Source organism: Camellia sinensis, chromosome 2 (genome assembly GCF_055761805.1).
Source record: "Camellia sinensis isolate YWXY chromosome 2, ASM5576180v1, whole genome shotgun sequence".
In the NCBI taxonomy this organism is placed as follows: Eukaryota; Viridiplantae; Streptophyta; class Magnoliopsida; order Ericales; family Theaceae; genus Camellia; species Camellia sinensis.
This window is the reverse complement of record NC_138962.1, coordinates 208,642,893-208,656,849: the sequence shown is the minus strand read 5'-3', so window position 1 is coordinate 208,656,849 and position 13,957 is coordinate 208,642,893. Positions and strand designations below refer to the sequence as shown.

At 31.1% G+C, this 13,957-nt stretch overlaps 1 protein-coding gene across 4 annotated transcripts; it reads right to left on the bottom strand.

Moving 5' to 3' along the window:
• Positions 1–405: 405 nt before the first annotated feature.
• XSP1 (xylem serine peptidase 1) lies at positions 406–10,434 on the bottom strand. 4 transcript variants are annotated; one of them, XM_082916697.1, is made up of 12 exons: positions 9,840–10,434; positions 9,661–9,764; positions 8,973–9,070; positions 8,724–8,867; positions 7,971–8,076; positions 5,935–6,136; positions 4,728–5,039; positions 3,727–3,824; positions 3,022–3,246; positions 2,331–2,439; positions 2,008–2,221; positions 406–1,255 (listed from the first exon to the last, which is right to left on the bottom strand). In XM_082916697.1, exons 1-12 carry the CDS (start codon positions 9,936–9,938, stop codon positions 723–725), a joined length of 2,244 nt encoding a protein of 747 aa, XP_082772823.1. In that variant the 5' UTR covers positions 9,939–10,434; the 3' UTR covers positions 406–722. The 4 variants fall into 4 exon arrangements, with proteins under 4 accessions (XP_082772823.1, XP_082772824.1, XP_082772826.1 ...); XM_082916698.1 differs by having other exon boundaries at positions 9,661–9,755; positions 9,840–10,293; XM_082916700.1 differs by having other exon boundaries at positions 7,980–8,076; positions 9,661–9,755; positions 9,840–10,243.
• Between the last annotated feature and the right edge of the window lie 3,523 nt (positions 10,435–13,957).

Genomic DNA, 13,957 nt, shown 5'->3' with positions numbered 1-13,957 from the left:
GAGAGGTAATAATATGGGGATAGAGAGGCAAGGGAGGGGGTTATAATGGTGTAGATGGCTAAAGGGAGAGGTGGCAACAATGGAGGGCTAGATGTGGTGGGGAGGAAATTGTAGTAATTGCAGTGAGATAGATTCTAGTGGTGGAAGAGGGGGGGTGGGGTGGTGGTGGCCAGCAAAAATGACCGATGGAGTGCATGCAAAGAAGGAAAAATAGAGAAAGTGCAAGGGATAATTTTCTCTTCCAAAATCACAAATTCATGTCTTTAAAATTATTTTTTATATCCCAAGTATTGTAATTTTAGAAAACCTCCTATTACAATGTAATCATTTTTTTATTCCATTTTATTTTTCCGCCACAAATTCAAAATTTAAACACAACCACAATCTTCTTGTAGCAACATTGCATGCTCCACAATCCCAAATTATAATTTATAGCCAAGAGGCCCATTGACTCATTACTGCATAAAGTTTTACAGCTCAAGTAGAAGTAGACAACCTACCCATGTCTAGTTGGGGCATAGGCACATTATTAAATACAAATTTCTACAGATAGTAATTCTAGACATGCCTATTATTCTTATCATATTGTTCACACTATTCTCACTAAGTTGTCTCTAAAATGTTACATAACTGTGTACATATCTATTCATGTGCCATATATATAGCACATCAGGCCAAACCACATTTTATTCATTGTTCCTTCACTTGCACATACATCACCTTTATGGGCTATAAACAACAATAGGACTCCTCACAATATGCCGCGAGCTTCTCCATATGAGTGAACCTGACATTATTTGCATGCTCGTTGTGGCCTTTGCCTTCACTACCACCTTAAAGCTCCTCTTTTGCGAAGTGCGAGAGAAGTGGAGACTCATCGGTTTAACTATAATCTCCACCCCTTTGGGAGCCCTAATGGTGGCATTGTAGACAGATTGAGAAGGGCCAACATTAGTAACTATCCTGCTAAACACGCCTGTGGTCGTCTCGTGATCTGTTAAACTTAGTTGCATGGCTGGATAGTTGAGAGCATCACTTCCAACCCCGGGAAGCAAAGATGAGCAATTGATTGATTTTGAACCTGCTAAAGTTGCAATAGATGATCCAGGGTAGCCCTCATGGCAGAGGAACTGAATGTAGGACATCTCGTCCATGTCATAGATTAGTCCGGGGCTCACTGCTTTAGTTGGGTTCACTTGACCAGCACCATAGGCAAATTCACCCTCATTGTTCACCCTTGAGCTCATTGGTGTTGCTTTGGAAAAAATTTCAAGGGAAAGCCATAATGAAACAAAAAAGATAGGTTCACAATTAGAGGGAGGAAAATGCTAGAGGCACATAAATAAATTATAATGCTATCTTACATGTAGGGAGCATGTGAGTGTCTGTAGTTGGTTTTACTGTTTATTTCGTGTCAAAAGTGTTGAAAATGCTAAGGCACAAAACAAAAAGTTTTAAGAGCACAAAAAAAAATTTAACAAACGATCACAAATATTGGACAAAATGACGGAAAATGTTTTTTATTTATTTTTTTATTTTTAAAGTCTTACCAACGCTGCTAGCTTACCACCACCACCACTAATACCCTATTATTACCACTACCAATAACACCATTAGTACATTAGTTTTAAAGTTTCAATCAAATACAAGAAAACATTTTTCACAAAGTATTTTTAAAAAAACTGTAGAAAATATTTTCTGTCAAACCAAATATAATGTGATTCAGCTTGCTTGGTTAGGTTTTTCAAAAAATACTTTTCAAAAAATTCTACTTTCTTGTTTTCCGTATTTTTTTGATTTTACTGAATTTTTTTTAATACTTTAAGCAATTTTTTTACTTTTTAGGTAAAAAATAAAAAATATTGTGCAAAAAACTTTAAAAAAATCATTAAATACCAAAAATACAAAAAAAAAAAAAAAAAAAAAAGAAGAAGAAGAAGGAAATCAAGACCATATTCCAAGTTACTCAAAACTAAGAGGACAAGAAAATGTTGCTTGTTTTGTCACCTGTGGTCATGATAGCGGATTTGATCGCTGTAGGAGACCAATTGGGGCGGAATGACTTCACGTAGGCAGCTACTCCAGCAACGTGTGGACATGACATGGAAGTCCCAGACATTAGTGTAAATTTTGAATGAATTGTGTCACCTTTTAACCCTGTAAGTGACCTCATAGGGGTATATGATGCTAAAATGTCTATGCCAGGTGCTGCAATATCAGGCTGTTCCATCACAAAATTTTAATAAATAAATAAATAAAATAAAAAACGAGGTTCAGTAAAGTACTAACTAGGAGGCATGGTTAAGGATAAGCTAAACCTATGAATATACCTTGAGGAGGTGGTTTGATCCTGGATTTGGACCCCTAGATGAAAAGGAAGCAATGAATGGAGCTGGGATTTTAACTTCTTGGGACTTGTATATCACTGCTGATGGTGATCTGAATTGGACAAAAAAAGTGAATTGTTTTCTTACAAGGTACTAGAAACATTTAAAATCTTGAAATTAGACCGTTTGAATAAGACGTCTTTTTATTCAGCATGTCTAAAAATTAAGTTTTATCAATACATTATCCATCTCATAATAATATTTCATTCGTAGAAAAAAAAATTCTCTTCGTTGGATTGGAAAATGTAGTCTGCCCCCACAGACCCTACTCTGATGATTCGATTTGTTCATTTTGTAAGCCTATGTATAGATTATTGATGAAAAAAATTCAAATTGATCCAATAATTATAATCACATAATTTAATTATATTTGTCTTAAAAATATGAGTGGTCTGCTTCCAAAATCATACTTGTCCATTTTTAAAATCAAATATGATAATACCGGTACGATTATTGGATAATATATTTTTTATGATTTATCCATAAGTATTTACAAAATGAATAGATTGAATATCATAATGGAGCCTGTGGTGTGCCCAAATGCCTGAACGAATCCATTCTACTTGAGAGAAGCTCCCAACCCCCCCCCCCCAAAAAAAATAAACATTAATTTGGCCAACAGTATTATTATTACCTTGTGGTGTTAATATATTCACCAATAGTGTCACTTATGGTGGTATTGACCACAGTTGCAGGTGCCATGAAAATTTGGGCATTGTCTAGATATTCTTCACTTGCAATGATGGCTCCAATCCCTCCAAATCCTTTTACTACTGACTCCACTCCCCACATTCCTAGTTTGCATAGGACTAGTTTTCCCTTCACCTTGTGAGGATCCATTGACTCTTGAAAACAGTACCTTTGCAACATGGTAAAATATATTTAATGAGAAAAATCTATTCTTAAATATTGTTAATAAGAAATTATAAGAATGATGTGATAATACTATTTTTAAAAATAGAAAATGTTAGACCTGAAAGATTTATCAAAATTTTTGGTAAAAATTTTAGAATCTTTAGTATTACTCTTTAAAAATTTAACACATGTCGTTTGTTTTAAAATACGGTGTCATGTCATTTTATATTAATTTTCAATACTACTATATTTGTTTGCATGATATTATTTGTGCTTAATATCAACAATGTTATGTGCTCAGAAAATATTCTAAAAAAAGTGATACAAGTTTAAAATATGTGGATCAAATTTATTTTGGATATGAATCCACCATACTAATTTTACATTTACAGCATAAATTAAAAATTTAAAGTTCTGAATTAATACTTTCCCTTCAATAGTTTTGTCATTTCTCAAATGCATGATTACTAAATTAATTTAGTACCTTGCACTGTCTGTGCTTTCAGAGTTTTTGGCAACAGCATCACCTCTAACGAGAGGGTACAATTTTTGCTTTGGGTCAAGTATGTTCACCCCAACCCCCTGCATGTAAAACACATGCATATTTTCACCATGTAAAAAAAAAAAAACTACAAAAAAATTAGATTTTGGAGATCAAAATTTAGGAACAAAATTATTTTTAAGGGACCAAATAATTTTGTTGCAAAAAGTGTCGTCGTTATATTTTTAGCAATAAAAATTGGACATTAGTGATGAATTATTATCCTTTTAAGACCAAATTTTTTGTCTCAAAAAATAAATCATTTTGAGATCAAATTATTTTGTTCCTAGTAGTCTATTTTTTTTATCAGTTAAAACGAAAGCTTTATTAATGAAAAAAGATACAATACATGCAAAATTTACATCAACAAAGCAGGTAACTAACCTCAACAATCCCAACTATGTTGGCATTTATTAGTGGCATTTTCAAAATTTTGTCATTAAATATCTTATTTTTGACTTTTTGAGACAAATTTTTAACGGCCATCCTCGTGACGGTAGAAATTGGTTGCTAAATGTCTTATGTAATAAAATTTTCACTTTTAAAGACTAAAATATTTTGTCTTTAAAACTCTTATATGTTGTAGTGGAAGAAGAAAAAGAAATATTTTGTGACTTTTTAAAAAAAAAAGTAAACTTTTACAAAATTTGGACTTTTCTTCACTTTTTTTCTTGTTTGGTCCTTGGGCTTATGCCTTTCTCTATCTTAAAAAAAGAAAAAAGAAAAACAAAAGGCAATATTAAACACATAAATCAAATATAGAATTGGATAAAAAACATACGAATGAATAAGATCTTATAAGATTTATTTGTGGGGTTCACTTTTCAAAAATTGTATCCATCTATTTATCTACTTTGTGTAATTATGGGTTATTTTGGGATTTTGCTATATTATTTTCTTTGTCATATCTTCATGTCGTCACAAAACAAAAAAAAAAAACTTACTGAGACGGTTTTGCCACTTCCCAGCACAACATTGCTCCTGAACTGCCGATTGAGGCCGCTAGCGGCCACTGTAAAGATCCACGGAGCATTGTTTGCCACCGTAGCCATCCTCGGCCCATCATTTCCGGCAGAAGCAACGGTTATGATCCCTTTTCTCATAGCATGAAACGCCCCAACCGCTATTGAGTCCGTCACGTAATCCGCCGAGAGGCCTCCGATGGAGACGGAAAGGACATCGACGCCGTCATTAGTGGCGGCGTCAAAGCCCGCCAGGATGTCCATGTCGGAACAACCGGAGCTAGCCCAACAAACCTTTTTTTATTTTATTTTTGTTTTATCAGCAAGAAAAAAAAGCCCCTTATAAATTCAAGGAAAAACCTCATGCACATACAAGAATAAATTAAAATTTTAGCGATGAAATTAGATATTTAAGTAATACATTACTATATTTTTTGATCATAACTTTCGTCTCTAAATGACATCAAATTATTTGATCACTAAAAATGCAATTATTAGTGACATTTTAAATTTTTGTTGTAATTTTTTTTTTTTGGTTGACTTTTTGATATGATTCAAATGATAATTGAAATTGGTTTCTTAATTTTTTTTAAACTAAAGATTCATCACTTTTCATGACAAGAAAGTTTTGTCCCAAAAACCCTTGCATGTTGATTTGTCCCAAATACATGTTGATTATTTCAGTTTGGATTGAATGATTTGAAAAGAAAATAAAAGAAACGAAACGAAATGAGTTTCACTTGAATCTAATCCCTTGTTCAGATTGCTACATAGGAAAGAAATGAGGAGAAATTGAAAGAAATTAATTTATCTTATAATCCACTTTTTGAATGGACAAAAGAGAAAATAGAATGATTACTAATTTTTATATAATATCAAAATTATTTATCTAGGTATTAAAGAAATAAAATATAAAATATTATTTTAGTAATATATAACTTTTTAATTTTTTTATGTGGTCTAACGAAATAAGATTAGAGAAAAATTACTATATTTCCTTTTTTTCTCTATAGCTTAATCAAACAATAGGAAAATAAAACACAATTTATTATCTTCTCTCTCCAAACTTAATAAAACTTTTCTATTCTTTTCTCTTTTCTTTTTTTTCTTTCTCTCCTAGATAAAAAATAAATAAAAAAAACATGTTGACAGGAAGTGAACAAGGCAAGCAAAAGGAAAGGCAACAGACCTTGTAAGCAGCAACCCTAGCAGAGGGCACAGCCCCACGAGCAGTGCCTTTGGCAAGGCCAAAGAGGTTTGCACCTGGGACTAGGTTTCCAGCTAGGGTTGAGGAGGTGTGAGTTCCATGGCCATCCACATCTATGGGTGAGAGTATGTCACTTGGGTCTTCATTTCCATCTAGTTTGAAGTATTTGGCTCCTATAAGCTTGCTTTAATAAAATAATAAATAAATAAATAATTAGAGGTTAAGCCATGCTTCGATTGATAGAAGCATAGAAATATGTACAATAAACATTGTGCACATATATCATTTATAAGTTATGATCCAAAATAATTATCGGTTATGAATCATCATGATGTTTGGTTATGAACTGTTGTCATAGTGACGGGAACTAATTGTCGAAATAAAATTAGTTATCTCATTCTGGTGTTTGGTCTACTATCACTTGTAAATCATATATATCAATTAAGTTATACACAATTAAAAGTTGAACCAAGACATCCATGTTTATGACTGAATCATAATTCAACTCTTAATATGGGATATATGTTAACCATTAATATGATCTAATCTTTAATTTTTAGAGCAAAGGTCATTATTTAAAAGAATGTTTGCTTTAATAAACAAATCCTACCAACGTATATACAGATATATAAAATAAGAGATAAATTTTAAAAAAATAATAATAATAACAATATCTATTGAATACAAAACAGAATCCAACTGCAAATTATGGGAGAGGTATATAAAAAATTCTTGTGATGTCAATAGCAGTTTGCTTTTTTAAGGAAAACCCTTTAATAACAAACAACCAAAGGTCTAACAACAATAGCTGACCTTAAAAAGGCTAAACTACCTCCTCTGTTTCACACTTTACTATTTTTAGTCTATCTGTTGAGCTGAGCAACTCTAGTACCTGCATATCCACTTTGTGATCTAACATAAATGGAATTCCAAAAAAAAAAAAAAATTATCAAATTTTTTATGTATATATATTGTAAGATAACTGGCATCAAATGCAATTTTGTGGTTCTAATTTTGTTACAAATATAGAAATTAAATTATAGAATATACATAACAAGATTTTATAAAATTTGTTGGTGAGATTGAAAAATTCTATCCATTCACATATATTTTATGTCATATTCCGTTATCAATTTATGTGTCTTTAGACTTTTTCATGTGGCTCTTATCTTGAAATTATTTAATTTTCTTTTTCTAGTATATCAAGGTTGTATCGTAATGTAAAAGAGGAGAAAATCTTTGCCTATCGCAAGATTTGAACCGTCACCCTCTATTTAACTTCCTCTCTAAACACCCCCCCCCCCCCCACTATTTAACTTATTTAACAAATAAATAAATAAACTTATTTAATGGGAGACAATAGTTAAAAAGATATGCAATCCATACATGCATGCATTATCTCTTGGTCTCCATTACACTCCACTTGTTTTATTGACTTAAACAAAGGAGAGATTTTGGCAACAGCACGTTGGTCAAGTCTTTCCATTCTTTTTATTCAATAATAAAAAATTTATAATTGAGCTATAATCAAGGATGAAATTAAGATTTCATTATTAGAGAGGTCGAAAAAAAATCATCATATACAATACACATGTATGTACAATATGATATATAAATTATATATATATATAGAAAAAAAAATTAAATACCATAGAAGTAATCTCTAATATGATGAAAAAAAATTTTGGTGCAAAACAAAAAAAGAAGCAAAATAGGAGAATAATAAGATATATATATATATATATATATATATTATTTATACTAGGGGTTCATTTTATGTATAAAATGATATATTTACAGAAATAAGGAGATCATGGCTACCATAATCTTCTTCTAATTTCATCCGTGATTATAATCTTATCTTGACCACTCAAAGTGATTAATTGTTGGTTAGTTGTTACCACACAATTTAATAAAATAAAATAAATTAGCATAGTGGTTTGAAATGAGTTAATTAGTGCCTATTGAAATGATGAAGACAACTAATAAACATGAAAATGACATGAACTAATATTTACTTGTTGCACCCTGAAAAATTGGCAAAGTGGCCACAGCTTCCTTTCCATTTGGCTGGTGGAGGTCCGAATCCATGGTCTGCAAAGCTCTCCGACTCTGGAGTGATCCCTATATAACCACACCAATAGACCTTGTTAACTTATAATAACAAAAATAACAATTTTACAGACACAGAATTTCATAATTAATTGCAAAAAAATAACGTTATTGTTTTCACTCATGTTATTCTATCTATATTAATGTGATTGATTTTGTATTCGTATAATAATTGATAATAAAAATACCAAACTTTTCATCATAACTCTTAAGACTTGTTGATTTAATTTAAGGTTGTGTTTATTTTGATGATTTTTTTTTAAAAAAAAATTTCTTGTAAAAATGTCTTCTTATATTTGGTTGCAAGTTTGAAATTAATGTGTTAGAGATTGTGGTTGTGGTGGTAGTGGTAGAGGTGCTGGTGGTAGTGACGAAGGCCACAACGGCGATGGTGGTGGTGGTAGGGGGAGGTGGGCGATAGTGTAGTAGTGGCATTAGTAAGAATTTAATTCAAAATATTCTTCACTTGTCAAAAGTAAACATATTTTTTATTTAAATAATTTTATTTTTTTTTTATTAATCATTGAAAATGTTTTTTTGTCTACTTTCATTTTTTGTCACACCAATGTCAGAAACTATGAAAAATATTTACTAGAAAATGTTTCAAGCAGAAAGGAACAGAGCATAAGTACAAAATCCAATAAAATTCTTGAACCTACCTGTATCTAATAGACCCACAATTATGTTGCTCTCCATTTTTAATTTTCTTCTTGCTGTGTTAGGCAACCCAATAAAATCCCAGGACTTTGTTGTGTGCAGCTTGTGATACCGGTTTCGGAAAACCGAAAGCACCCCCTCCATACCTACGCATTCACAAAAAAAAAAATAATAATAAACTCATTAAATTCAAATACAATCTCTCAACAGACATAAAGTTCATAGTATAATCAAACATTAATTAAACATACTGGATAATTTATTGGCTTCATGTTCATGTAACTTTGCAGCAAATGCATTGAAGTTTCTACTGTAGCTGTGTACAAGGGATTCCTCAGCATCAAGCTCACTGTTCCATTATGAAAACATTACTGTTTATGGAAAGTGTAATAGAGAAAAGATAAAATAGAACAAACATAAAAGAATACAAAGATTCATACAAGTCTACGTTTTATTGTGAATGTAGAGATTACAAAAAGTGGGCTCTCTCTCATAGAAGCTGTTAAGATCACAAACACTAAAATCCTGAAATAACTCTTTTAAGTATAAAGATCCGAAAAGTATCAAATCAGATACTCAAACACAAATGTCTGGTTGGGACTGCCTTGCCATTTCCCCACCCCACTAATCGGGATGTGAAAGTTGCCATTTGGTAATAAATATTATTTGGTTTGAATTCAAGATACAAGCACAACATTGTCCTTAGTCCACTTATGCTAAAGAGCAAGAAGCATAGGAACACAGAAATTTTTCCAAAACACAATCAGTTCTTCTGGGAACACAGAAACTGATCACAGAATCGGAGTACTGTATTCATCCAAATCGACACACAACCAGGATGAATGCAGTGTGGCTTTCATACATATATTTGCAAACATAAACACATACATAGAAGTGATACTACAGATGGAAAGAAAGAGGCATAGAGATTCAACTAACCGTCCCTTCAAATTTGAGAGGACATTGATATGTGTCTGATGTATAGATTCTACATCATCAACTGCTTGATCTCTCAAGAACACAATGTAAAACTCCTGTAAATCCTATGATCAAAATCAAATTTTCAATATATATTCCAGATAGTACAACAAACAGTAAGTGATTCTAACTACTGAAACCTTTTGTGTGTCACCATTTACAGCTACAAGACTGTTGAAGATACAAATGAGAAGATGAGAAAGTGTTAGAAGGGAATGGATATATCGCTCTCTCGACATGTTTGTAGAGTTAAAAAAGCTTGAGGGTATGTTTGAATTGAGCTATCTTTGTGAAGATGAGAGTCTCTATAAATAGCTAGCAAGAAAGCCAAAACTAGTTCAATTAGAAGAAACGAACGAACAACAACAATGTCTTAAGCACAAAAACAGGCTTGACTTCCTAGTTCTAATTGCTAAGGTTTAGGTTGGCAAACCTTAGAAGAAAGATAACAAACAAATTTGGTTGTTTTGTACTCTTTGTCAAAGATAAATATGGCAAAGGATAGGCTGGGTTTAGCAGGAAACCAATGACCAAATCGCTACCTATTATTCTATAAAATTTGAAACTAAACCAAATAATAAATATTGCGGAATCAAATCAGATTGAACTAGTTTGACGTGGTTTGATTCGATTTGGAATCACTGTTTATAATTACATGCCATCATCACAACATGTTCAAAAAAATATTGTTTAATAAAAATATCAAGTAACCAGATTGTTAATAAATTATTGTTCAAGCAACCATTGTCAAGTGGTAGTCCTAGTTATGAGATGAGAGAGTCCACTGTTGAGTGACTGAGGGTTATGATATGATGTCAATTAGGTTAAGTTTAGTATAAGTATTATACGAGATTGTGATAGGATATTTCAGAATTTACGATAAGTAATGACTTTTATATGTATATATATATATGAACAGTCAGATTTGATTATAAACTGGAACTATTTGTACAAAATTTTCAACTTAATCATATGATTACAATTTACAATTCACTTATTTTTAAGAAATGTGACCAAATCGTGCATTAAAAAATTAGGTTTGATATGGACTAGACAAGTTTATGATTTTTTTGATTTTTTGAATTGCCCCAAAAAATTGATTTTATAGTTATTTTGTTGTATAGAAACGAATTACAAATATAATTTTTATATGCAAAATTTATTCAGAGTGACGTAATAGTGTGTTTGAGGATACATGATGGTGTATTGCGCCTAAGAAACATAGGTGCTGTCACGCACATCTTTGATCATTGGATCAATGAACTTACTTTTCTAAAGAACAAACATTTGTGGTTCTATTTCTTGTTAAAGTTCTCTTCCACATTTGTTGTATGAAAATTTTACCAACATAAATTTTACACAAAATTTATTCAGAATGATGTAATATATAGCATGTTTGAGGATACATGATAGTATCCTAGGCCTAACAAATGTAGGCTCCATCATGTATGTCTCAAATCATTGGATCAACGAACTTATTTTTCCAAAAATAAATTACTTTCTATATTTTATTAACCAAAGTGAGTCACATATTATTATGGGCACGTTGTTTGTTAAAAAAACAAATCACCAATTACTATTACTATATCACATGAACTAAATTTGAGTATTCATCCACCGATCAGACAGTTGGAATTCTAATCAAGAACTTAGTATGTACTAATACACATATGTAAACATATCATGTACATATCTTTATCAAGTTAAAGTGGCTTATAAACAAAGAGCAAATTACATCCAGAACACTTTGCTTGAATCCTAATACAAGTCAAGTCATTTTCTTTGTTTCTATTAGTAGCAATGTCAGAAGAATAAAGTTTTCCAAATGAGAGCTTTGTTAAATCGAATTAACGGCTGATTTTCGCCTAATTTCAGAAGTAATTGGTTTGGTTGGGAAATAAATTAAGAAAGATTTGAATGAAAAACTTGAAATCTTAAAACATTTTGATTGTGTTAACTTTGAAGTAACAATCTTGTCATGACCAAGAACCACGAATTGAGGAAAACCTCAACTATTCAGTGACATGTACTAGTAACTGAATTATTTGGATTATCAAATTGTTTGCGTTGAGTTCTACGCAGCGAGAAAAGATGCCCAAAAAATAAAATGTACGAACCAAATTATGTATCCCACACTGCACCTACACTTCATTTCTTGAGCACTTTTACTGAGTTTGTAGCTTTTTTTATTTGCATAGTTTTGTAGTGTATATATTTGTTTAGGGGTGAGCATGGTCTGAATTGGATCGGATTGAGGTAAAATCAGGACTAATTTGTTATCTACGGTTTCTGAAAAATTAGAACAAATCTAATCCGTTTAAATCGTAGAACCAATCCGAATCAATCCATTTAAATACGGATTGGATCGGTTTAAGACTACAGATTCACATAACTAAATAATATAAATATTTATATAATACTTTAATTTCATAAAAATATAAACATAACACTATATTAGTTAGTTCTATAATAGTAACATGCCTTTCTATAATAGCGATATACTGTTTTAGAATGTAAACAACCATAAGAAAACTGATTCCACCATAAGTATTTAGATCATTACAAATCAAAATTAAAAACTAACAAATAAAAGTAATAAAAGAAGATACTATGTGGGTTTAAGTTTGTTTTTAGATTTTATATGGAATAAGAGAAAATACTATGCGGAAGGGTATATAATAAAAATATAAACTATTTATATACTGTTCGGATTGGTTCCAATCTGGAACCATGGGGTTCAATTTAGAACCAATCCGTAAACTACGGATTTTTAATTCTTCAATATGAAACTGAACCACGGATTCAAAAAATTAACTCAAACCTATCAAATTGGACTACACTGAATCGAATTATGAATTTTACGAATTCGTTACTCAACTCTATATTTGTCAAGCGGGCAAAAATGCAAAATGGATAACTAAAATGCTCTTTTGTCCTCCCTGTTGAATACGGTAGCCAATAAAATTTAGATTGATAAATTATTACGAAAACTTTCTCACAACCGAAAATGAAAGAGAGAAAATTGATGAGTTGAACTTCAATATTTTAGACCCATGATGAGGCCCATGTATAGAAATATCCCATGTACAACTTCATGGCGCTGTTTGGGAACAACTTTTTTGGATTTTTTTTTTCACTAAAAGATAAATTGGTTACAAAATCAAAAAAAAATAAATTCAAACAAAATATCACATTAAACCCCATAATCATTTCACTTTTTCTCTTACAAATATCACATCTAATCATAAAAAAACCCAACTATGTTCCAAAACACAAAAAAAATTTCTCCAATAATATCGTACAACTAAAAAACTTATAAAAAAAACTTACTTCTCAAACACCCACTATGTATAACCTAAGTAACTCACTCATGCTCTTCCTTAAATTTGTATAGAATAACCATATATGGAAATATCTTATGTGCATATGAGTATATAACAATAATACTATTATATCCCTTTAATTTATCACCCCTAAATCATTCATAATGATGAGATAATGAGATTAAACCCTATATAATGAAATATTTAATAAATTAAAATTTGACATTTGTCAGCCACATCATTAGAGGCAATTTTTAGAGATGATAAAATAAGTGTCTCAAGCATTTTTCAATGCATAAATATTACTTTAGAAATTACCTCGTACCATTAAAGCTCTATCGAATAATGTTACACAACAAATATTTAAAAAATAATAATTATTATTAACAACCATGTGATTCATGTGGCTAAGGTGTGGGTGTGTTTTTCTCACAAAAATGTCACCATTACTTCATTCTAATTAAAAAATTTGTTATTAATTTGACTTGTACATTGCTGCGTGAGGAAGGTAGTGATAAATAGTGGTTTTTACGTTTAAAAATATACATACTCATAGTTTTCCAATACAGTGTGTATTTGCTCGCCGCCTTACTTCTAGTTAGCTAGATGTGATCCGAGCAAGTTTAAGTGCTTGAAGAGTATATTTTATGAAACAAATATGATTACATCAATAAGATATTCACTTTATTATTCTTATATATAGATTCATCAGGTCTTTGAACTTTTTTATTTTTTTCAGCTTATTGAGGAGGGGATTGGAGTAGGAGGCACAACACGTGTTGTGAGAGGCCTGTAGGGATTGGAGTGTATTTTTATGATTTGATCCGTTCATATTGGAAGATTCGTCGAATAAATTATACATAAAAAAAATTAGATTAATTGGACATCTATAACTCCATAACAGACCACATTTGTTTAAAAGAAAAAATAAACGA

Excerpts from the sequence above, each read along its gene's own strand:
- XSP1 (XM_082916697.1), bottom strand. The coding sequence starts at position 9,938 with ATGTCGAGAGAGCGATATATCCATTCCCTTCTAACACTTTCTCATCTT. Across the intron at positions 9,071-9,660 it reads CTCTCAAATTTGAAGGGACG|TGAGCTTGATGCTGAGGAAT; the intron begins GTTAGTTGAATC and ends ATAATGGAACAG. Across the intron at positions 1,256-2,007 it reads ATCCGCTATCATGACCACAG|CAACACCAATGAGCTCAAGG; the intron begins GTGACAAAACAA and ends TTTTTTCCAAAG.